The sequence below is a fragment of the Babylonia areolata genome, chromosome 33 (genome assembly GCF_041734735.1).
Source record: "Babylonia areolata isolate BAREFJ2019XMU chromosome 33, ASM4173473v1, whole genome shotgun sequence".
In the NCBI taxonomy this organism is placed as follows: domain Eukaryota; kingdom Metazoa; phylum Mollusca; class Gastropoda; order Neogastropoda; family Buccinidae; genus Babylonia; species Babylonia areolata.
In genome coordinates, this window is record NC_134908.1 from 18,388,430 (window position 1) to 18,413,467 (window position 25,038).

Below are 25,038 nucleotides of genomic sequence, written 5' to 3' on the forward strand. Positions count from 1 at the left end.
AGTCATGGTTTTGCCATACATACTGTTATCTACAAAAGTCAGTTTTGCCATATGCACTGTTATGTACACAAGTCACAGTATTGCTGTACGCATTGTTATGTACACAAGTCACAGTATTGCTGTACGCATTGTTATGTACACAAGTCATGGTCAAAGCAATCAGTGACATTTCTTTCCTTCTTTTTTTTAACCATGTCCCATTCATAATATTTGGGAAAGAACTTTTGTTCTAAGATATATTCACATGCAATACATAGATAGTCTGCACTTTTTTGCATGTCATGCACGCTCATGTATCTGTGTGGGCTATTGTTTAAAAAGCATCACCTCCCTTGTATCATTGTACTCTCAAAAACATTAGTACTGGTTCATCAGGAAAAAACCCACAACAATCAACACTTGAAGTTAGCAGTTGTTAATTCAGTTTAGAAAAATATTCATGATTTGCTTTTAATAATAAGAAGAATAGATCCTTTATCATAATCATTGTATGAGAACATGAGAGTGGTGTTTATTTACTTTCTTTCTTCTTCTTCTTCTTCTCTCTCTCTCTCTCTCTCTCTCTCTCTCTCTCTCTCTCTCTCTCTTTTCATTGGGAAAAATCTCAATTTTTTGTTTAGTCACCAACAGATTTCATAATTTGGAACACCAGACATAGCCCACATGGCTGAAAAGGGGTATGTAGTGCATGGCATGTGTATATTTGCCTGTACTGTTTTGTTTGGGTTGTCTTTGCTTTTTTAAAATATTGAAATGAAAAAAGCTGGCCTATTTATTTGTTTCAGGAGTGTGTGTGTGTGTGTTTGAGCAGAGTATGACTGCCTACATGGTGGGGTAAAAACGGTCATACAAGTAAAAGCCCACTCGTGTGCATACGAGTGAACATGGGAGTTGCAGCCCATGAATGCAGAAGAACAACAAGACATACCTCTACCCTATTAGGAAGGAGGAAGGTGTCAGAATGGTTCAAATGCTCAGCTGCCAATACAGAGAGTCCATGAGGGTGTGGGTTCGAATCCCGCTCTCGCCCTTTCTCCCAAGTTTGACTGGAAAATCAAACTGAGCGTTTAGTCTTTCGGATGAGATGATAAACCAAGGTCCCGTGTGCAGCAGCACACACTTGGCACACTGAAAAAGAACCCATGGCAACGAGAGTGTTGTCCTCTGCCAAATTATGTAAAAATAGATGGGCGCAAGCTGGTTAAAGCATTAGACTTTCAATCTGAGGGTCCCAGGTTCGAATCTCGGTAACAGCACCTGGTGGGTAAAAGGTAGAGATTTTTCTGATCTCATACACAACACACACATGTACCACACACACACATAGTGACATACACTCAAGTTCACACACAGGCATATAATAGCACACACACTCCCACTTGCTCATACACACTCACACATACACACACACACACACACACATACACACACATACACACACACAGAACACCCATACAAACATCCTATTCTAGGAGGATATTTATTTCTTACTTCTTAAAAGAGTATGATATATACGTCAAAATACAGTGCAGGGAAAGATGCACAGAAGTTGAAAAATATAAAGATGAAAGAAAATAGATCACTGGCAAACAACTGTACCCAGACCCCACACTACACATAAAAGCACACAAATCCCAACACATACACATACACTGTTAAACACACACATTCACACACACGGAAAAACACATGTACACATATACACACATACATGCACACACACACACACACGTTTCTACATGCCTGAACTCCCATAATTCAGACACACACACACACACACACACACACACACACACAAATGTGCAAGTGGAGGGAAACACACACACATATTTCACAGCTCCTATGATATGCACACAACACACACACTCAAACTGAGAGAGAGAGGTACAACAGACATGTACCCAAGCACACACATGCATTTGGGAAGGCCCAGAGAAACTCTGTTCTATTTTGAAGAAATATGTGCATTGTTTGTTTGGCAATGATACCAGTATCTGTGTTCTTCATTTACTAATGAAGAAGGTGTGTTGTCTAAAGGTCCACGTTTACATAAAAGGAACCTGAAACATAATTGAAATCTGTATGTCTTCTGCATCCCGGAGGATAGTCATCTTCAAACAATGTGATGTTGTCAAGAAACCACATTAACAACAAGGAGTCAATGAAAGACGTATACGAAAAAAAATATTAATCATTAATCATTAAAATTTAAAAAAAGAGAAAGGTGGAGTGTTGATGTGTGCGTGTGCATACACACACACACACACACACACACACATACACACGTACATGCGCGCGCGCGCGCACACACACACACACACACACACACACACACACACGAGACACATTATTTTTGGTGTGTTAGTGTCACTGTTTGTCATCAAAAACCCGATCGATTGATGTTGACACTTTCGTCTTGACCGGTCTGTTTCGGTAAAAAGACAGCCAGTGACTGTTTTTGTGCAGTGGCATTTGTGCCATAAGAGTTGTCTTACCTTGTACGACTTACAGAGAGGCCGAGATTTGATCCTTGTTATTTTCTGTAGTTCTTATAGAATTTCGTGAAATGTAAGTTATTCGAGTTTTTATCATTCTGTTTGTTTTTGTTGTTGGCAATATTCCTCCTGTAGACGGAATGATTAATGTTCACAACAAGGCGTGGACGTTCACTCCGCCAGTCACACAGACAGTGGAGAGGGGAGGGGAAGAAGTGTGGATGTAATGTTTTATTAAAATTTATAGCATTGTCTTCTTTGTTATGCATGGTGTTGTTGATTTTTTTATATTACATACAAAGCTTACAGTGCAGCATTTGTTTTTCGCTTGAAGCTCAGCCTATTGCGCTTGGTGATATTTTAAACAAACCAAGACGATACGAGGTGACGAATATGTCTTCTCTTGTCAGTTCATTGTGGTAGATACATTATAGTTTATACCGTATAGTTTGAATCATCTCTATTGCCATTATAGGTATTAATTACCAGGCACAGAGACAATGATGAGATCCAAAGGAAGTGATGTCAATGACCAGTTTTGTTGTTGATCTGTGGATTTGTTACTATTTTCTGCACATTATATATAATATATATATATTATTATATATAATTATATACATATTTCTTGTCTAGTAACTAGCCTGTACATACTATATTATACAGTTATTAAGGTTATAATCATAGTCTACACCTTTGGTACACATTCAGTGTTGTCTGATACATATGAATTTTAATTATGATATATATTTCTTTTCTTTTTTAGCAACACATCTTCAGCACCAGATTTCTTGCTTGACCTGGCGGCACAGTTCATCATGTCATTCAACCTGTGACCTCTTCCGCCTTCACAGCCGTTGGGAAAGGTTTCCTCCTCCGCCTGGTCTGTCGTTGGGAGACTTCACATGCGGCAGGTAGTACTGGGTTACATGGTACCAGAGGCAAGGGCTGTGCCCCTGACCTGATCCAAACACACAAAACACACATACTAACATCCTATCCTGGAGGATTTTTATTTCTTAATTCTTAAAAGGATATGATATATACATCAAAATACAGTGCAGGGAAATATGCACAGAAGTCGAAAAATAAAAAGATGAAAGAAAATAGGCCACTGGCACACACCAACAGCAGTGTGCTAATGCACACACACAGATGCATGTGTGCGCGCTCATGCACGCACTCACTCACTCACACACACACACACACACACACACACACACACACACTCTGAAATTAAATTCTTAACTACATGTGTGATACATGCATGCTTTCAGACATTGTGACCAAATGGCATCCCCTGATCAGCAGGCAATGTCAGAGGTGAAGATCGAGATTGATGTGGCTGAAGAAACAGGACCACTGTGGATGACACAGGATCAGTGTTCAGGTCAGTTGCACATTCACCGTTTTTATTTCATGACATTTCTTATCTTGGCCCAGTAGTAACTAGTATGGAACAAACTGCCTTTCTCAATCTCTTATATGGATTCCACAGTACAGTTTAGTTTTTAAAAAGTATAACAAAACACACTCTTCCAATGTTTCATTGTACCTACCATCTTATTGACTCGTTTTCTTCTAGAAGTTATGATGGACATGTGTGTGTACATATGCAGTTTATGTGTTAGTGTGTGCACTCACTCACCTCACACTTGTTTTGTATGGTGTACCTGATGCATACAATATGTTTATATGTATAACTTTTTATTGTAAACTCCACAAACTCCCTGTCTGGGATGTGTGAGCATCAGTCTTCATTATCATTATTACTACTATGGTTCATTATTATTATTGAAATTATCTCTTTTTTTATCACTGTTATCATTATTAAAATTTCAAGTCAATTGACAGTGTACAACATCTTGGTGAGGTCCTAGGAATCAGCCTTGTGTCATCGCTCTTGAACCAGCACACAGTGACTGCTATTATAGAGTTAGATGTGTACAAATCCAGTCTTAGACATATTCACCCTCATATCATCGTTCTTGTTGTGTTCAATTCCAGTCTTAGACATATTCACCCTCATATCATCGTTCTTGTTGTGTACAATTCCAGTCTTAGACATATTCACCCTCATATCATCATTCTTGTTGTGTTCAATTCCAGTCTTAGACATATTCACCCTCATATCATCATTCTTGTTGTGTACAATTCCAGTCTTAGACATATTCACTCTCATATCATCGTTCTTGAACCAGCACACAGTGACAGCTATTATAGTGCTAGATGTGTACAATTCCAGTCTTAGACATATTCACTATATCTTTCACTTTCTGTATATTTCATTATTTGTGTGGATGTGTTTTATTTTTGTGGTGTTTTTTGTTTGTTTTGCAATCACTGTCAGTTGGATTGTGACCATTTCAGGTGATTGATTGATTGATTGATGGATTTAATGTTAATCAGTTACTGTTAATTGAGTCTCAAGCATTTGTGGTGAGCTTTTTTGGTGATATGTGTGTGCGTGCGTGCGTGGCATGCGTGCGTGCGTGTGTGAACGGTGGATCTGGGGAATGTGATGGTGATAGAGGAAGAGAGATGTAGTTGACATTTGATGCATAACTGTTGCAGGTAGCACGTGTGAAACACCTGAAAATAATGTGAGCACAGCCACCACACCCTGTGAGACAGACACTCAGAATCCATCAGCTGCTGTCATGAAGTCTGAAACAGACAGACACACAGACAGTGGTCCAGGTATTAAAGCTGAACCAGTTGATCAGGATGCAACAAGTGGTGTGTTTCACCAGTTCCAGTCTGTAGTCAAAAGAGAAGGGGATGTGAACATCAGATGTGAATCCTGTACCTGTGTTCATTTGTCTTCTTCACCAGTGACTCCATGGAATGTGAGGTGTCATTTTCAGTGTGAGAGATCAGAAGTTCAGTTCCAAACTGAATCTATCAGCACAAACATAAACCATGATGTTATCAAGACTGAACCAGTCACAGCAAACACCAGCAATGATGTCATCAAGACTGAACCAGTCACAGCAAACACCAGCAATGATGTCATCAAGACTGAACCAGTCACAGCAAACACCAGCAATGATGTCATCAAGACTGAACCAGTCACAGCAAACACCAGCAATGATGTCATCAAGACTGAACCAGTCACAGCAAACACCAGCAATGATGTCATCAAGACTGGACCAGTCACAGCAAACACCAGCAGTGATGTCATCAAGACTGAACCAGCCATTGCAAACATCAGCAGTGATGTCATCAAGACTGAACCAGCCATGGCAAACATCAGCAGTGATGTCATCAAGACTGAACCAGTCACAGCAAACACCAGCAGTGATGTGCAGACTGAAGCAGCGACAGACATCATGATGACGGTGAGACCTGATGCAGTCAGATCTGAATCCACCTTCAGGAAGGATGAAGACAACAGACCAGCAGGTGATAACCAGGTGGGTAAAACTTCTGGTTTGGGGTACTTCATATTTTCTACAAGATATGTAATAAACACTTATCACACACACACACACACACACACACACACACACACACACACATATATATACTTCCTTTTTAAAAAAATTTTTTAATCTATCTTGGGCTGTGGTTTTGTTTCTTTTCCTTCTAAGTTATTCTTCAACCAAGTGCACACAGCTGTTGTAATTTAGAAAGTTTATATAAAAAAGAGTAGTTTTTCTGACAGTATGTGTTTAAGGTATAGACGACCAAGGCCAAAACCAGGATAGGGACCTGGAACATCAGAACCCTATACGAGACAGGCAAAACAGCTCAAGTCTGTCGTGAAATGCAAAGGTACAACTTGAAGATTCTAGGCCTATGTGAGACAAGATGGACAGGATCAGGAAGAACGCAACTAGAGAGTGGAGACACCATCATCCATTCTGGACAGGAAGAAGGCCAACCCCACACCCACGGAGTAGCGTTGCTGATGACACCCGAAGCAACACGAGCACTGCTGTCCTGGGAGCCTATGTCACCAAGGATCCTCACGGCACGCTTCAATTCAAAGGGCAGGAAAGTTACCATCATTCAGTGCTACGCCCCTACCAACGTGGCAGTCATCGAAGAGAAGGATGATTTTTACCAACAAGTCCAAGCAGTCATAGACAAGACACCCAAAAGAGATATGAAGATCCTCATGGGAGACCTGAATGCCAAGGTAGGCGCCGACAACACAAACAGAGAGCTCATCATGGGCAGACACGGCACTGGAGTACAGAATGAGAATGGAGAACTTTTCATGGAGTTCTGCACCTTCAATGACCTGGTCATTGGAGGCACCTTGTTTCCCCACAAGACCATCCATAAGACCACGTGGGTTTCCCCTGACGGCAAGACCGAGAACCAGATCGACCACATCACCATCGGTCGTAAGTGGAGACGAAGCCTGCAAGACGTCAGGGTAAAGCGTGGCGCAGACGCAGCATCGGATCACCACCTGGTTGTGGCAGCACTCAAAACCAAGCTGAAGGCCTACAACGACCAGGCCGCAAGACCATCGCACAAGTACAACGTGCACAGCTTGAAGGAGAAACTCAAAGCAGAAGAGTTCAAGATTGAATTGAGGAACAAGTTCAGTGTGCTTTCCCAACTCCCAGAGGACTCAATAGAAGAACATTGGCACAGCCTTCGAGAGACCTGGACAACAACTTGCAAAACAGTCCTAGGCAAGAAAACGAGGAAGCACAAAGAGTGGCTATCAACAGACACCTGGACACTCATCACTGAGAGGAAGCATTTGAAAGACCAGATCAACTGCACGCAAGATCAAGCCAAGAGACATGAGCTACAAGCACAGTACTGGGAGACGAACCGACAAGTAAAGCGAAGTGCGAAAAAAGATAAAAGAACCTACATCGAGGAACTGACAGCAGAAGCTGAGAGTGCAGCAGGTCAGCGGAACATGAAGCGCCTGTATGAGATCACCAGGACACTCTCCGGGAAAAACAGCAACCCAAGCCGGCCCGTCAAGGACAAAGACGGAAACACCATCCTAGGCGAAGAACAGCAGAGAACAAGATGGGCGGAGCATTTCAAAGAAACGCTCAACCGACCAGCACCACCCGCCCCACCAGACATCCCGCCACCTACCAAGCTCCTCGACATCAACACCAACCCTCCCAGCAAGACCGAGATCGTCAAGGCCATCAAGTCCCTCAAGTCAGGAAAGGCAGCCGGCCCAGATGGAATTCGACCTGAAGCTCTGAAGGCCGACATCCAGACTTCAACTGAGATGCTGCACCCTCTCCTTTGCAAGATCTGGGAACAGGAGCGAGTGCCAAAAGACTGGAAAAGAGGACATCTTGTAAAGCTGCCAAAGAAAGGGGACCTTTCATCCTGCAACAGCTGGCGGGGAATCATGCTGTTGTCTATTCCGGGCAAGGTACTGAGCAGAATCATTCTTGAGAGACTGAAGAACGCTTTGGACAAGACACTTCGGGATGAACAAGCAGGCTTCCGACAAGATCGCTCGTGCACGGATCACATCGCAACCATGCGCATCATCATCGAGCAGTCCCTGGAGTGGCAGACCCCCCTGTACACAGTCTTTGTCAACTTTTAAAAAGCTTTTGACAGTGTCGACCGAGATGTCATCTGGAGACTGATGTACCACAATGGATTTCCACCAAAGTTTGTAACCATCATCCAGCAAATGTACGAAGACACCACCTGTCAAGTGATCCACGACGGGAAACTGACGGAACCTTTCAGTGTGCAAACCGGCGTCCGTCAGGGTTGTTTGCTCTCACCGACCATTTTCCTGATGGTGGTTGACTGGGTCATGAGGCAGTCTACAGCAGATCGGAGGACAGGCATCCAGTGGACTTTCACTAAACAGCTGGAGGACCTAGACTTCGCAGATGACATAAGTCTTCTCTCCCACAGGCAGCAAGATGCGCAGGAGAAACTATGTCGTGTGGCAGAAGAAGCTGAGAAGACTGGACTCCAAATCAACATTGGGAAAACAGAGGTCATGAGGGTCAACAACAAGAAGCAAGATCCAGTGCAACTACACCAAGAGAACATCAAGGAGGTGGACAAGTTTGTCTACTTAAGGCCGTTCTTAACCAAGCCAACACTTGCTTGGACAACCATGTTTGACAACACTTCTAACAGTGTTGCATCTTAACCGCGCTAACACTTGTCGGGGAACACGGTGTGCCAAGCTCAGCCAACACTGTTATCCAACTCTTTCGGTGTTGGCAAGTCCTGCTCTGACAACTTTTGTGTTGCTGCGTTTTCATTGGTCAACAAAATTAGCAACCGGCAAGTACAAAATGGCTGACATCACCAACATCGAGACCGATTCCACTACCACAAGTGCTTTTATTGACTTGTGGGCCCATTTTCGTTGTTTGTGGGATTGTAGGGATCCTGCCTACAAAAACAAAAATGCCAGGCACGCTGCCTTGAAGGAAATCAGCGACACGTTCGCCCAAGGATGGACTACAGGTAAGTGTTTTACTGAGTACCCCCGTCAAGTTTCTACTTTCTCATTTACACGAAGGCCTTTTTGATTAAAAATTGGAAGAAAGGGTTGTTCCAAGGCTTTTCTATGACGTCAAAAATAGTTTCACGTTTTGATGTTGAAAACAGTTGTTCTGAGAGAGAGAGAGAGAGAGCGCAGTAAGTACAGAAAGTAGGGCTTGGTGAAAACGAGTTGTACAAAATATCACAGTACTAGTAAACTGTAAACGGCAGTTTGTCATGTGTCATTTTGTATGATGAGAATGGCATAATCTCAGAGAGACATTGCAGATTCTTTTATGAAATTCTTAAAGAATGAAATATAGTTAAGGTTGGGGCTGTGATTTGTTTGAGTAGACGAGGCCTTTTGCTGGATCCATGAAAATACATGAGCATTTATTATTGTGTATGTGAAGTGTCATGTGACTCAGGATATCTTTCAGGCAAGTCGAGATAATCCATCAATTTTCACATCTACTGATCTAGTGTTGTGCTGCTGAAATAGGAAGAGATTTGAACATAAATTATGAACATGAAGGTTTTGACTTTCACATAAAAAAAAACAAGAACCTAGTTTCAGTCAAATCTCATGTATTATATATAATGTGTGTGTGAGTGTCTGTGTTTTTGGTAGAGGTGTAGGCTGTGGAAGCGAGTATGGGAAGGCACATGTATACATGTAGTTCATGCTTATTTTCATATAATAAATAATTAAATGAGAAATGTTCGGGAGGGGAGGGGTAGGAGTGAATATGATCTCTTATGCATGTGGGAGGGAGGGGGGTATGTGAAGGGGCTTGCATGTATGGTTCATGCCTAGTATATTATATAACTTTATGAGAAATATGGGGTAAGCAAGTATGTGAAAACCTAGTGGCATATATGTGGTTCATATTATCATAATTATGCTTATCTCCATATGAAAATTATGAAAAATGTCATGTGCGAGGGGTGGAGCATGTGAAGGAGCATGCATATGTGGTTCATGCTTATTTCAATAATATATTTATACTAGAAATGTTATATGTTTCATGCATAGATTTGTTTTTGTATAATTTGAGTGTTTGTCTGTGTGAGTGTGTGTATGTGTGTGCATGCTTGTTCATGTGTGTGTGTGTGTGTGTGTGTGTGTGTGTGTGAGTGCATGTGTGTTCACCTGTGTGTGCCTGATGCATGTATGAGTGCAAATAGGAACATGCCTTTGTGTTTGCTAGAGCATGTTTGCCATTTGTGTTTTTTTCACTGACATTTGTTAGTAATTTCCTTATCATTTCTTAATCTTATTACTTTTACTGATACTGTAAGTGTAACATTAAACAACCACAAAATTATGCGCTTAGAGATCATGTTACTTTTGTTAGGTAAAGCGTTTATTCATAAATACCCTTGGTCATTTTAAATTACATTACATAACATAGAGCCAAGATCCCGAAAGCATTTTCAACAATCCGACGAGCTCTGCTCAGTCGGTAGTTAAACACCTTTTTAGTGTGATCTATTCCTCGCTCTGGGTATGGTTTCATCAGGCTTGGTGATAGAGCAAATGCCGAGTCAGCCACTATTAGACTAGGAATTCTGACATTGGTTCCTGGTAGAGTTATCCCAGGTGGTGCTTGCAGCTGTTGCCCCTCAAGGCTCCTCTTCAATTTAGATGAGTTCCAAATTGTGGCATCACCAACTCTTCCAGGTGCTCCAACTTCATAGTACAAAAATTTGTATTTGGCATCGGCAGCAGCAAAAAGTACGATACTGTGAAACCCTTGGTAGTTGTAGAAACTGGAGCCAGCATTCGGAGGACAGCGAATTCGGATGTGCTTCCCATCCATGGCTCCAATACATTGTGGAAAATTCCACTTCTGGAAGAACTTGTCCTGAATTGCTCGCCACTCATCTTCCGTTTCAGGTGTCTGAAACAAGACAAATACATAATGTACATACAATAATTTAACCTTTGGGTTTGCAGAACTTGGATTACCCGGCTTCTGACATTGTGGAACTGACCAGGAGAGTGCACAAGAGCTACAACTGCAGCCCGGCTAGCACTTCGTCGGTATCATGCGCTGACCCTGAGATGCCGGAGAAGAACACAGGCGGGCGCATTACACCTGGTTGCAGCTCATCCACCAGTACAGTTGATCTGACTGGTGATATTACAGCGCCTGAAAGGATGCGCACGGGTGTGAGCTCACCAAGTCTCACACCTCCAGTAAAGAAAGCCAGAGTGGTTTTGGGCAGGAAGGGATCTGATCCTGCCAGCAATGATCCCTTGACCTCGAGCCTACTTGAAGACACCAGGGATTTAATCCAAACCATGAAGGAGGCGAAGAGAGCCAAAGAAGATGACAAAGATGCAGACTATCATTTTTTTATGAGCCTTCTAGGTGATGTGCGGAAAATAAAAAATGAAATGAGCCGACTCCAAGTGAAAAGAGAATTACAAATGATAGTCTGGGATGCCCTCACGCAGGAAATGAATCATTAATTTCAGTTTTTCTCTTTCATCATTTTACTTTTTAGTGTTATGTTTCTTTTTGATCTTGTTCTAGTCAACAGTCTATCACTGATTTGGTGTGTGTGTGTGTATGTGTGTGTGTGTGTGTGTGTGTGTATGTGTGTGTGTGTGCATGCGTGCGTGCGTGCGCACGTGTGTGTGGCACCTGCGTAAGCCACATACCTGTCTGTATAAGTCAGTTGATTGACAATTTCATCAAAATTTAAATCATATGATTTCAGTGTCTAAGTGATTTATGTTTATCCATCATCTTTTTTCTTGCTCTAGTCACATAATATTTTTTGTTACAGTGACATAAAGTTTTGCTTTTCCTTTGTACAATAACTGTGCTAAAAAGGGTGAAAAAATGTAATAATGAATAACAGGTGCATGAACATTCTTTTATTATAATATGTTTGTGACCCAAACCCAAATCCTGACTTTTTTTTGCCAGTCATTGTTTTACGAGTCAAAAATTGTAGCACATCTGAATTAATGAACAAGCTTTTTTGCCTATGTTCTTTGTTCTTAAATCTAGTCATATAGTAGTACCCTCCATTACATAACTTTATATCCTCCCATTACAGTACCCCTCCTGCTGTGACATTTCCCTTCTGTGTTAGAATTACAATTGCTCAGTTTGTAAGGCCCGTCCATTATAAGACCTCATAGTAATATTGAGTAAATTTTAAGGCCTGACACCGGAATACAATTTTTGTTTTAGAAATGTAATACAATAGATAATAGGGAGTTGATAGCCTGTATACAATTACAAAGAAGAATATGAATAGGGAGTTGATAGCCTGTATACAAAGAAGAATATGAATAGGGAGTTGATAGCCTGTATACAAAGAAGAATATGTCACTGACACTGACAGTGAAGAGGTAGGTTGGGTACATATGAGAAAAAAAAATTTTTTTTAGTGCCTTTGGATTTAATGTGTTAAATGTGTGGACACTGGGGACAAAAGCATGCATGAATTTACAAGAAGATAGACATGTTTGCCACTCGGCAACAAGCTTGTTGTCCTGTTATGGTTTTTTTTATTTTATTTTTTTATGCTGTATGTCTTCATGTTGTATCTTTTATTTTTAATCATTTTTGCTTCTCTGTTATTTGTCTTTGGAAGTAATATTAATTGTTGGTTCAGACTGTTCAGTTTACTGAACATGGAAGAAAATACTTACATCCCCAAACTTATTGTGTTTACAAAAAAAAAAAGATGAGATACAGAGGTGTGTCAAGAGCTCAGTATGCTGGTAATAGGTGAAAGATGGATTAAGCAAATATTTAAACTTACTGAGAATGTTGTGCTATGCATGGATTTTTTTTTTTTTTTTTTTTTTTTTGTCATGTTCATGTTGTATTTCAAAATTTTTATTTGCTATTTAAGTTAAAATGACAGCAAAATTTAAGTTGCAAAGCTCTGCTTTTATAATAAATGATTTGATTATAATAACAACTGATTTGATGTGTGATTGTGCTTTGTATTCTGATTTTCTGTGACTGACAAAGTTTATACTTATTAACTGATATCCCTGAAAACAGCAGATAGCTGTTTAACAGTACATGACAGGATATTGAAAGACATTCATACATGTAATACTTTGAAATTGTAGGTTGTACATTTCTTCCCAACTGTTTTTAACTGTTTGGTTGGTCTGAAATGTAGTTTTATTGACAACAGTTAAAAGAAACTGTTTAAAAAAAAAAAAGTTAAACTGACTGTTTAAAAGTACATGTTTAGTTAGGTTTAATACCCAACAAGACACAGGGTAAAAACACATAGGGGTTTTGGTTTAAAATGAGAATGGGTAGTTTACTCAAATTTCATTGGAAAATTAAGCTAAATAATATTTGCAACAAAACGTTCAAATTTTGAATCATCATGAGATTATTTCACAGGCAAATAATTATGCCAGGGGGACAAATCAGATTATATAAAACTTAGCGTTAGGTACTTGTCCTTCAAGACTTCATAGATAGCTTCACACGTGTCTGGAATAAGGTATGCCAGAGTTGCCACAGGGATGCGGAACAGAAAGAACATTGATGCGTATGTGCCACCTGTAATAAGCAGATGACATTGTTGCTCAATTAACATGCTGAATATATTGCATACGAGTATGGTGTACGGCGCTAAGTGTAAGTAAGTCCAAAGTGTGGCAGATGCCATAAGATAAGATGTCGATGAGATAAAATGTGGCAGATGCCATAAAATGAGATAAGATACAGTTGCATTCCTCTCAACAGCTCGAGACTGATATTGCCTCAAAATAAAAAAAAGTATCACACTGAAAGTTGAACAAGGTCAGGTAAACATTTTTGTATGGGATCTTCAGTGTCTTACGATAAATACCATGTTAAAAAAAAATTTTGCTAGTTACAGGCCAATCTCTCTCTTCTCTCTCTCTCTCTCTCACACACACACACACAAATACACACATAGACATAGACATGTCTATATGTGTGCAGCATGCAAACATGCACTGTGTATGCAGGCACACATGCACATAAACTGAACAATTTTAACTATTTCAAGATGACTATGAAACCTACTTTATTGTAATATTTAATACATCTTTCAAGCAATATGTATTGACTTGTAAAAGTTGTATGCTAAGATTTGAGGTGGCTACAGGAGCTGATAGCCTGTATAAGAAGAAGAAATTAGAAGAAATCGGTCCTTGTTAAAATTTCCTTCTTTTTTTTAAAGTTGCGGAAAATACACAACCTCCAACATAAGATATTGACCAGTTTGAAAGACAAAAATTGAAAATATATAGCATACCTTGGGCTAGAAATCTCAAAGTAACAGCAAGACGCTCTTCAGGTGCAATGCTAACTTTGTAGTTGGTGTCTTGTTTCTGGATGGAAGGGCCAACCAGGTGGAGCAGTTCATCGAATGTTGGGCCACTCATGCGCAAGAACTTGTATAAATATTTTGGATCCTGGAATAAATTTTTTTAAAAATAAATAAATAAAACTGACAGTGCATTACAAAAAAAATTAAAGAGTTCTTGAAATGTCATTGAATGGTGGATGCTCTGCCATGTAGCTTAAATATTACATGCAAGCAAATAATTATAAATGAAATTCCAGGCAAAACAGTACCTCAATCATAGAGGCAAAAAACAAAACAAAGTATGATTTGCATAATCTTGGCCTGAGTTTAAGAAAAAGTGCAATTACTGACATTATAAAGCAGGTTTTCTTATTTGGAGAATCACCAAAGTTACAATGTTCATCCCCCATCCCCCACCACCCCCTAAAAAAAGTAGTAACAAGCATTCAACAGGATTATTTTCTGTTGTCAATGTTTTCAGTTCACACTGTACTACTTTTCTTCTTCCTTATTTAGTTATTACACTACATAATAAAGTAACTACAGGCAGGTAACACTTTCTCTCTCTCTGTGTTTCAAACACACACAAGCATACACGCACGCACACACATACACACAAACACATACACTCTCTTTGTCTCAGACTCGCACACGCAGACTTACACATGCACAGACTTAATCTTTTGTTAAATACAGTGATAAGTGACAACTGCATAGAACTTCTATTAGTATTAATTGATATAAAATTCTACCTTGATATCACAATCATTAGGCCTAAAAATGGCTTGGAAGCACGGTATATTACATGGAGAGAAAAGATAAAATAGCAATGAATCTGAGAGATGTTAAAGTGCTAATACTGTTCTGCTGCCCCCTGTTAATTTGAATCGGCGAAATTCCTTGTAGCAACTTTGTTTCCGTCAAACTTGCTAGGAAAAAAACACGTGCTTACCTGTTCTGCCAGTTCTTGTACGAGCGAATGGTAGGCGCCGAATTCATGGCGTTGAAGAACGTAGGGCATTGTTGCTTTTCTCCTCCTCTTGCTCATCTCCTTCTCTCGCTGCTGTACGCACTCTAAAAGCCCATGCACCAGCACAATCCCAGCAAAATCTTCTGCATCGCTAAAATCGCTATCGGAGGCAGCCATTTTGTTTAGTAACCGAGTAAGTGACGTCTTCTACACAAGTATGCATATCATTAACTGGCGGTTAAGAACCACAACTTGAGTTGGAGAATACAAGTGTTGCAACACTAGTTGGAACATACTCGGTTAATACGCAAATTGTTGTAGAACAACATGTGGCCCAAGAAAGTGTTGGCTTGGTTAAGAACGGGCTTTACAGTGTCCTTTTTATTCCAGTGCTGTAATTCACTTGTTCAAATCAGTGGGTATTATATATGTGTGAGTCTTGAAGGCCTTGCCTCAATTTTGTGTGTGTTGGAACAGCACATTGTGTGCCTTGGAAAAGCACATTGTGTATTGGTTGTGTTTGTATTACTCAATTTACTGTTAACAGTGGTTATCAAAACTGATTTTTCATTTCAGAAACTAGTGAAACTTCATTCCTCAGTCATTGACAAAACAACACCTCAGCTGTCAGTGTCTGGAGCGAACAGAACTCCTCTACACAAGTCTGCCAACACTTCTGGGTCACTGCTGTCCCTGAACAGAAGTCATGTGTGTCAGCGATGTTCTGCTGCCTTTGTTCTATTCAACAGTTTAAAACTACATCTGATGCATGTTCATGGTGAGAAACTGCATGCTGTGTCACCTGTGCCCTCCACACCTAGTAGTTGTGATGCTGGTAACTACAGCAAAATGAATGTGGAAAAGGTTGCTGACCTTGACAAGAGAAACATTGTGCAGAGAAAAAACAACAAATTTGATGATAACACTGACAAGGAAAGTGAGGAGAAAAAGAGCAGGCGCCATGTGTGTGACATCTGCAGTAAGGCTTTTACAAAGGCTGGTACCTTGAAGACACACAAGTTGATTCATACTGGTCATAAACAGTTTGTGTGTGACGTGTGCAGTAAGGCTTTTACTGAGGCTGGTACCTTGAAGAGACACAAGTTGATTCATACTGGTCATAAACAGTTTGTGTGTGATGTGTGCAGTAAGGGTTTTAATCGGGCTGGTATCTTCAAGATACACAAGTTGATTCATACTGGTCATAAACAGTTTGCGTGTGACGTGTGCAGTAAGGCTTTTACTCAGGCTGGTCACTTGAAGACACACAAGTGGATTCATACTGGTCATAAACAGTTTGTGTGTGATGTGTGCAGTAAGGCTTTTACTCTGGCTGGTAACTTGAAGACACACAAGTTCATTCATACTGGTCATAAACAGTTTGTATGTGATGTGTGTAGTAAGGCTTTTACTCATGCTTGTACCTTGAAGAGACACAAGTTGATTCATACTGGTCATAAACAGTTTGTGTGTGATGTGTGCAGTAAGGCTTTTACTCAGGCTGGTAACTTGAAAACACACAAGTTGATTCATGCTGGTCATAAACAGTTCGTATGTGACATGTGTAGTAAGGCTTTTACTCATGCTTGTACCTTGAAGAGACACAAGTTGATTCATACTGGTCATAAACAGTTTATGTGTGATGTGTGCAGTAAAGCTTTTACTCTGGCTGATCACTTGAAGAGACACAAGTGGATTCATACTGGTCATAAACAGTTTGTTTGTGACATGTGCAGAAAGGCATTTACTCAGGTTGGTGACTTGAAGAGACACAAGTTGATTCATACTGGTCATAAACAGTTTGTGTGTGACATGTGCAGAAAGGCATTTACTCGGGTCGGTAACTTGAAGAGACACAAGTTGATTCATGCTGGTCATAAACAGTTTGTGTGTGACATCTGCAGTAAGGCTTTTACTGAGGCTGGTAACTTGAAGAGACACAAGTTGATTCATGCTGGTCATAAACAGTTTGTGTGTGACATCTGCAGTAAGGCTTTTACTGAGGCTGGTAACTTGAAAACACACAAGTTGATTCATACTGGTCATAAACAATTTGTATGTGAAGTGTGCAGTAAAGCTTTTTCTCAGGCTGGTCACTTGAAGACACACAAGTTGATTCATACTGGTTATAAACAGTTCGTATGTGACGTGTGTAGTAAGGCTTTTACTCTTGCTTGTTGCTTGAAGAAACACAAGTTGATTCATACTGGTCATAAACAGTTTGTGTGTGACGTGTGCAGTAAGGCTTTTACTGCGGCTAGTAACTTGAAGACACACAAGTTGATTCATACTGGTCATAAACAGTTTGTATGTGACGTGTGTAGTAAGGCTTTTACTCATGCTTGTACCTTGAAGAGACACAAGTTGATTCATACTGGTCATAAACAGTTTGTGTGTTAAGTGTGCAGTAAGGCTTTTAATCATGCTTGTAACTTGAAACACAAGTTGATTCATACTGGTCATAAACAGTTTGTGTGTGACGTGTGCAGTAAGGCTTTTACTCAGGCTGGTACCTTGAAGAAACACAAGTTGATTCATACTGGTCGTAAACAGTTGGTATGTGACATGTGCAGTAAGGCTTTTACTCATGCTTGTACCTTGAAGAGACACAAGTTGATTCATACTGGTCATAAACAGTTTGTGCGTTAAGTGTGCAGTAAGGCTTTTACTCATGCTTGTACCTTGAAGAAACACAAGTTGATTCATACTGGTCATAAACAGTTTGTGTGTTAAGTGTGCAGTAAGGCTTTTAATCAGGCTTGTACCTTGAAGAGACACAAGTTGATTCATACTGGTCATAAACAGTTTGTGTGTTAAGTGTGCAGTAAGGCTTTTAATCAGGCTTGTACCTTGAAGAGACAGAAGTTGATTCATACTGGTCAAAAACAGTTTGTGTGCAACGTGTGCGGTAAGGCTTTTAATCCAAGACACACAGGAGAATCCACACAGGGGAAAAACCTTACAGGTGACCACACTGTGATGCTAGTTTTAATCATTCAAGTCGCTTAACAGACTAACATCAGGTCAGTCCATGCAGGTGACATACCCTATGTCTGTGATGTCTGTGGGGCAGCATTCTCTGAGACTGGTCACTGAAAAGGACACAAGAGAACCCACACAGGAGAGAAACTTCACGTGTGCACAGACTGTGGAAAAGGTTTCTCTGAATCCAGTGATCTAAAGTGACATCAGTTGACCCACACAGGAGAGAAACCTCACACCTGTCCACACAGTGTGCACACATGTATCTTTCTCTCCATCTCTTGATGAGAACCAATGCTGAACTGATGGGTTAACTCCATGCACTTGTGTAAATAATGTGATATAAATTGTGATGCACTGTGGTTGGATGGATGGTCAATGATGCATATATTTAAGGTGATTGTTTTCTTCACATGATTTATTTGCATGATCATATTTCTGATTTGTAATTCTTTGAGCAATGTCATTTTTTCCCCATTGTCATTGTTGTTCTTGATTGTCTCCTGTTTTTTTTTGTTTTTTGTTTTTTTGTTTTTTTAATGTTTTTTCTTCATTTCCTTTGTGTTGTTTCCTCATGTGTTGTAAATATTATAAAAGAATCAAAGAAAGGAACCAAGAAAAAGAAAAAAAGAAACCAGATGACCTAGAAAGTAGATCCAAGTGGAACAGTCACATTTTTCACGGATGTAAGAGGAGACTTCTTGAGGACCGTGAGGGTATTGTTCAGGACTCATAAACGACAAGTTGATGTTATCAAACGAGGTGCAGTTTGGTGTGGTTCACCATTTTGATCGGAAAACATGACTCCCCAATTATCACCAGATACTGTTGTTGATTTTATGAGAATCAAATCAGTGTTCTCAAAGAAAAGGAAATTGAAAGGAAATGATGTGAAGGACTTTTCATTTTGAGTGTGTGAAGTAAGAAGAAAGTTGTCACCATATTCAATAAATGCTTGTAGCAATGGACAGAGGTGCTTGATAGTGTTTGAACATCTTGTTATTGATGGGAAGAAATTCTATCTGGATCAAAATGATAAGTTTAAAAGAATCTGTGTGAAAAAGTGACGACAACACAGCAAAATGGTTCACGGCACAACGGTACATTCCATTATTGTACAATTTTATACTGCTCAATGGTATATTTCAATGCTGTACAACTTTACACTGCACAATGGTACGTTCCATCACTGTACAACTTTGCACTGCACAACAGTACACTTCAATGCTGTACAACTTTACACTACACAACGGTACACTTCAACACTGCACAACGGAACACTGGTACTGGTACAGTTGTACATTGCTCAATAGTACACTACACAGTGGTACATTGCTCAGTAGTACAGTGCATAATGGTACACTACTCAATAGTACACTGCATAGCAGTACATTTGCATATGTAATACAGCACAATGGTACACATTGTTTTTTCTCTCTTACATTAATGGTGTATTCTTTTTGTGCCCAGGACATGTGAGGGGGAGGTTGGCAATTTTATTTTATTTTATTTTTTATGCCAGTTATTCTGGATGATGTGTTTTGTATTATTGTTATGTATTATTAATATTATGTTGAGGTTCAGGTTCTTTTATTTTTTCCTCCGCAGAAAAATTGACAGAATGGTCAATGTCAGAGGCATGTCCTATGTGAGCTTTATGTAAGTGAATATGACTTGACTTGTGCCTGATTTTCTTTTCCAGCATTTTGAAAACATTTTTAATTTTTTACCCATTTTCGTGGGATCAGTATGTAGTTTTTCAGTCCTGATATGGCCCTGTGTAGTCGGCTGGACAATAACTGTGTAAGCAACAAAAGATTAGAAATATTTGATTCCGATGGCAGTTGCTAGATGACAGTGGCAACTCACAAAGTTTATTCAACTGTAGTTTGGAAAATGAATGTGGATGGAAATTATATCACAGTGTTTCATAAAGGAGTTGGGGATTGAGGAGTGGGGACTGGGGGGTATGCCAATGATTCAGTGGTAACATTGTGTCTGTGACTATGTATTGTAAAAATGCTCATACGTTTTATGCCATTGGAATGCCTTCTTTCTCTCAGTCACTGTCACTTTCTCTATGTCTCTTTTTCTCTGTGTGTGCATCTGAGTGTGTCAGTCTGTCTCTGTCTCTCTCAGTATGTCTCTCATTCTGTCTCACCCTCTCTTTCTTTCTATATGTAAGCACCAACACGAAGACTTACTGAAATGCCAAGGGTTATAATTTTCATACACGGGTGTGTTGGTTCGCATGTACTTATTTCCAGTATGGATACATACAAATTGGTGTATGGATTGATGTATTCATATTTGTTCTGTTTTGCAAATTGAAAAAGAATATATAAAAGAAAATCAAAAATCATTTTTGAACGTTGTTGTTTATAGATGAATATGTGTGTGTGTGTGCTTGCGAGTATGTGTGTGTGTGTGTGTGTAATATTAATTCCAAGCATGCTTTTCCTCAGTGATTTCTTGCCATGTTAGTATTGCCTAAACAAGTAATGGCATTGCCATATGCTATAATTTGTGTGTGTGTGTGTGTGAGTGTGTGTGTAACATTCATTCTGAGCATACTTTCCATCAGCGTTTTCTTGCCGCACACAGTTATCCACACAAGTCACAATATTGCCATATGCATTGTTATAGATCTGCACAAGTCACAGTCTTATATGCTTTGTTATCATATCAACACAAGTCATGGTTTTGCCATACATACTGTTATATAGAAAAGTCAGTCTTGCCATATGCACTGTTATCTGCACAAGTCACAGTATTGCTGTACGCATTGTTATGTACACAAGTCACAGTATTGCAGTACACATTGTTATGTACACAAGTCACAGTGTTGCTGTACGCATTGTTATCTACACAAGTCACAGTATTGCCATATACATTGTTATGTACACAAGTCACAGTATTGCTGTACGCATTGTCATCTACATAAGTCACAGTGTTTCTGTACGCATTGTTATCTACACAAGTCACAGTATTGCCGTACACATTGTTATCTACACAAGTCACAGTATTGCGGTACATATTGTTATGTACACAAGTCACAGTATTGCTGTACGCATTGTTATGTACACAAGTCACAGTATTGCTGTACGCATTGTTATGTACACAAGTCACAGTATTGCTGTACGCATTGTTATGTACACAAGTCACAGTATTGCTGTACGCATTGTTATGTACACAAGTCACAGTGTTGCTGTACACATTGTTATGTACACAAGTCACAGTATTGCTGTACGCATTATGTACACAAGTCACAGTATTGCTGTACGCATTGTTATGTACACAAGTCACAGTATTGCTGTCCGCATTGTTATGTACACAAGTCACAGTATTGCTGTACACATTGTTATGTACACAAGTCACAGTGTTGCTGTACACATTGTTATGTACACAAGTCACAGTGTTGCTGTACGCATTGTTATGTACACAAGTCACAGTATTGCTATATGCATTGTTATATACACAAGTCACAGTGTTGCTGTACGCATTGTTATGTACACAAGTCACAGTATTGCTGTACACACTGTTATGTACACAAGTCATGGTCAAAGCAATCACTGACATTTCTTTCTTTCTTTTTTTTTAACCATGTCCCATTCATGATGTTGGGAAATAATTTTTGTTCTAAGATATATTCACATGCAATACATAGATAGTCTGCACTTTTTTTGCATGTCATGTACGCTCATATATCTGTGTGGGCTGTTGTTTAAAAAACATCACCTCCCTTGTATCATTGTACTCTCAAAAACATTAGTACTGGTTCATCAGGAAAAAACCAGAACAATCAACACTTGAAGTTAGCAGTTGTTAATCAGTTTAGAAAAATATTCATGATTTGCTTTTAATAATAAGAAGAATAGATCATTTATTATAATCATTCTGTGAGAACATGAGAGTAGTGTTTATTTACTTTCTTTCTTCTTCTTCTTCTTTTCATTGGGAAAAATCTCAATTTTTTGTTCAGTCACCAACAGATTTCATAATTTGGAACACCAGACATAGCCCACGTGGCTGAAAAGGGGTATGTAGTGCATGAGACAATAAACCAAGGTCTCATGTGCAGCAGCACACACTTGCAACACTGAAAAAGAACCCATGGCAAAGAGAGTGTCATTCTCTGCCAAATTATGTAAAAATAGATGGGCACAAGCTGATTAAAGCATTGGACTTTCAATCTGAGGGTCTCAGGTTCGAATCTCGGTAACAGTGCCCGGTGGGTAAAAGGTGGAGATTTTTCTGATCTCCCAGGTCACCATATACGCAGACCTGTTTATGCCTGAACCCCCTTCGTGTGTATATGCAAGCAGAAGATCAAATACGCACCTTAAAGATCCTGTAATCCATGTCAGCCATACCCAGCATGTACACCCCCCAAAACGGAGTATTGCTGCCTACATGGTGGGGTGAAAACGGTCATACATGTAAAGCCCACTCATGTACATACGAGTGAACGTGGTTTTTGCAGCCCACAAACGAAGAAGAAGCAGAATGTAGAGAGAAATCCACTCTCATAGGTACACAAATATATATGCATGTAATCAAGGCTGACAAACACGTTGGGTTATCATGCTGTCAGGCATCTGCCTAGAAGATGTGAGGTAGCGTATATATGGATTTGTCTGAACACAGTGATGCCTTCTTGAGAAATTGAACCTCGACCCTATTATATGTTTGAAGGATACCCCAAAAGAATTACTGGTGACTGTGCAAGCCAGTTGCTGGGCCAGTCAGTCTTGAACCATGTATAGTATTCACTGGCTCTTAGAGTCTGAAAGAATTCAGGAACCTAGGGCAGGGTCGTTATTTTTTCGGTGTGACCCTCTGTGGGATAGAACTCGGATCAAACTTCAATTCATTACTGTTAAGTATTTATTCTACCCAATGAGAGGGCATCACCCCAGAATCATGGTTCGAGTGTGCGTGCTAGCTATCTGGGCACATTGGGTTTAGCCCCAACACTAGCTGCTTTCGAGGGCCGCTTGGACACTCACTGAAGCAGTATTCCCACCCTTTATGACCCAGAGTGCCACCACTAATCACAACCACGCATACAAGTTTTAGAACAGTGACGAGCCCAGAACGGCAAACAGGCCACTACCAAGCCTCATGCATCTGACAAGATCAAGATCAAGATCAAATAAATTCGTGTCCAACTCGTTCTGGGCGTCTTAATGGGATACCTAATGTATGATACAGTATAAAGTCTATTGCAGTTCATTATTTACTGTACTTGGATGTGTCTGTTACTCCGATCAAACTTCAAGTCTTGAACAGCAGACAAGTCGTTAGTCATCGTGGCGACAATTGCTAAAGGCCAGATCAGTACGTTGGGTTTACGAACATCAGTCGTCTAACTCCTTTCTTGATTTTCTTCTTTTTTTTTCAGATGTGGTGACGGTCTGTCTGGATCAGTCCACACGATTTGACGCCTTGAAACTGAAACAAAACCTGCTAGCTGAAAGATATAGTTGTCACCCTTAATACGTTTTCCGTGTTCATTCGGATCAACTTCCGGATAGCAAGCGAACTACTCGTCACAGTTCCTTTGAGCCGCGCAGATTCAAAGTTTGCTGAGTGTCACATTAAAATATGTGATATGAAGAGGTATCTGTGCTTGTTATTTTCTTATGTTTCGACAAATGATGGGAAGTAGGCTCTTGAGCATCTGTAGCTGTTGTAATAGCACAAAACGATCTGTCAAGTGTTAGGACAAGTGAAGTTTTTGAACAGTGCTTGAAAAAAACAACCCCAAACAGAAACACACACACACACGCGCGCACACACACACACACACACACACACACACACATACACAGAAAGAGAGATGTCCCATCGGACAACGTTCCACACAATAATTGCCTTTCAAAAAGAAAAAAAAAGTAACTGATGTTTATCGAGGGGAAAAAAAACAACAAAAACACACCACCAAACTTAACGTTTCTTTAGAAATTGTTCAGTTGATATTTTTAGAAAATGCATCGGATTTGGAAGCTATTAATTTGGTAAAAAAGATGAAGTTATAATAATAATTATATTTTCAAAACAAAATCACCGGAGTTGAAATGAAATGTAATGTCGCACTTTAGCATCCTGAATTCCTGGAGCTGAATTTAGGATGCTAAAGTGCGATTATACCATTTCTTACTAATGTTAGTAGTTCTGTTTCTGAGTGAATATTGATATTTTTGTTTTGTTTGAATTTTAACACTTGTCAACAGGTCAGAAAAAGTTCCATCAACATTATTTGTGGAACTATACCAAGGTGAAGAAAAGAGCACAGCATGCATTCTGAGGTACCATTGGATAAATTTTGAACATGTATCCCAAGATACCATTGAACCAATTTTGAATTTAATTCAATAGATTTTATTTCATGAGGGTGGAATAAGCAACACAATCCTTTCATTTTTTTTCATTTTTTCCATCCAGCCCTTGATCTGTTGAGCTGGCTTTTTTTTTTCTTTTAGCTCTGTACAAGATACACTGATCAACATCACATTAATATGTTTATAACATTTAGGACTAAGTGAGATAGCTACATACTCTTCTGATCAACACCATATTAACATGTTTATAGCATTTGGGCCTCAATGAGATATCCACATGTATACTCTTCTGTTGGCTTAAAAGAAAAGAAGTGAAAGTTACAAATGATAATTGATCATTGTAGATCTAGTGTCTGAATTTTTTCACAAGCTTTGCAGCACTCACACCAGCTCAGCTCCAACAGACTGGTGCTTAAGGAGCAGGATATATCTTGTTCTTGTTTTATTACATAAATTTTCT

The 25,038-nt window shown here is 39.7% G+C and overlaps 1 protein-coding gene and 1 long non-coding RNA gene across 2 annotated transcripts; both read left to right on the forward strand.

Moving 5' to 3' along the window:
* Window positions 1-2,504: 2,504 nt before the first annotated feature.
* On the forward strand, window positions 2,505-5,597 carry LOC143277240 (uncharacterized). Its single transcript, XR_013053702.1, has 4 exons — window positions 2,505-2,568; window positions 3,259-3,406; window positions 3,770-3,882; window positions 5,067-5,597. It is a non-coding gene; the product is annotated as an uncharacterized LOC143277240 (long non-coding RNA).
* A 4-nt stretch (window positions 5,598-5,601) lies between these two features.
* LOC143277217 (uncharacterized) lies at window positions 5,602-20,586 on the forward strand. The gene is made up of 2 exons (XM_076582004.1): window positions 5,602-5,908; window positions 15,829-20,586. Exons 1-2 carry the CDS (start codon window positions 5,735-5,737, stop codon window positions 17,650-17,652), a joined length of 1,998 nt encoding a protein of 665 aa, XP_076438119.1. The 5' UTR covers window positions 5,602-5,734; the 3' UTR covers window positions 17,653-20,586.
* Window positions 20,587-25,038: the final 4,452 nt, after the last annotated feature.

What these genes read in the sequence shown, in the direction of transcription:
- LOC143277217 (XM_076582004.1), top strand. Translation starts at nt 5,735, where the DNA reads ATGGCAAACATCAGCAGTGATGTCATCAAGACTGAACCAGTCACAGCA. An exon ending in GACCAGCAGGTGATAACCAG is followed by an intron (nt 5,909 to 15,828) that starts GTGGGTAAAACT and finishes TTTTCATTTCAG; the next exon opens with AAACTAGTGAAACTTCATTC.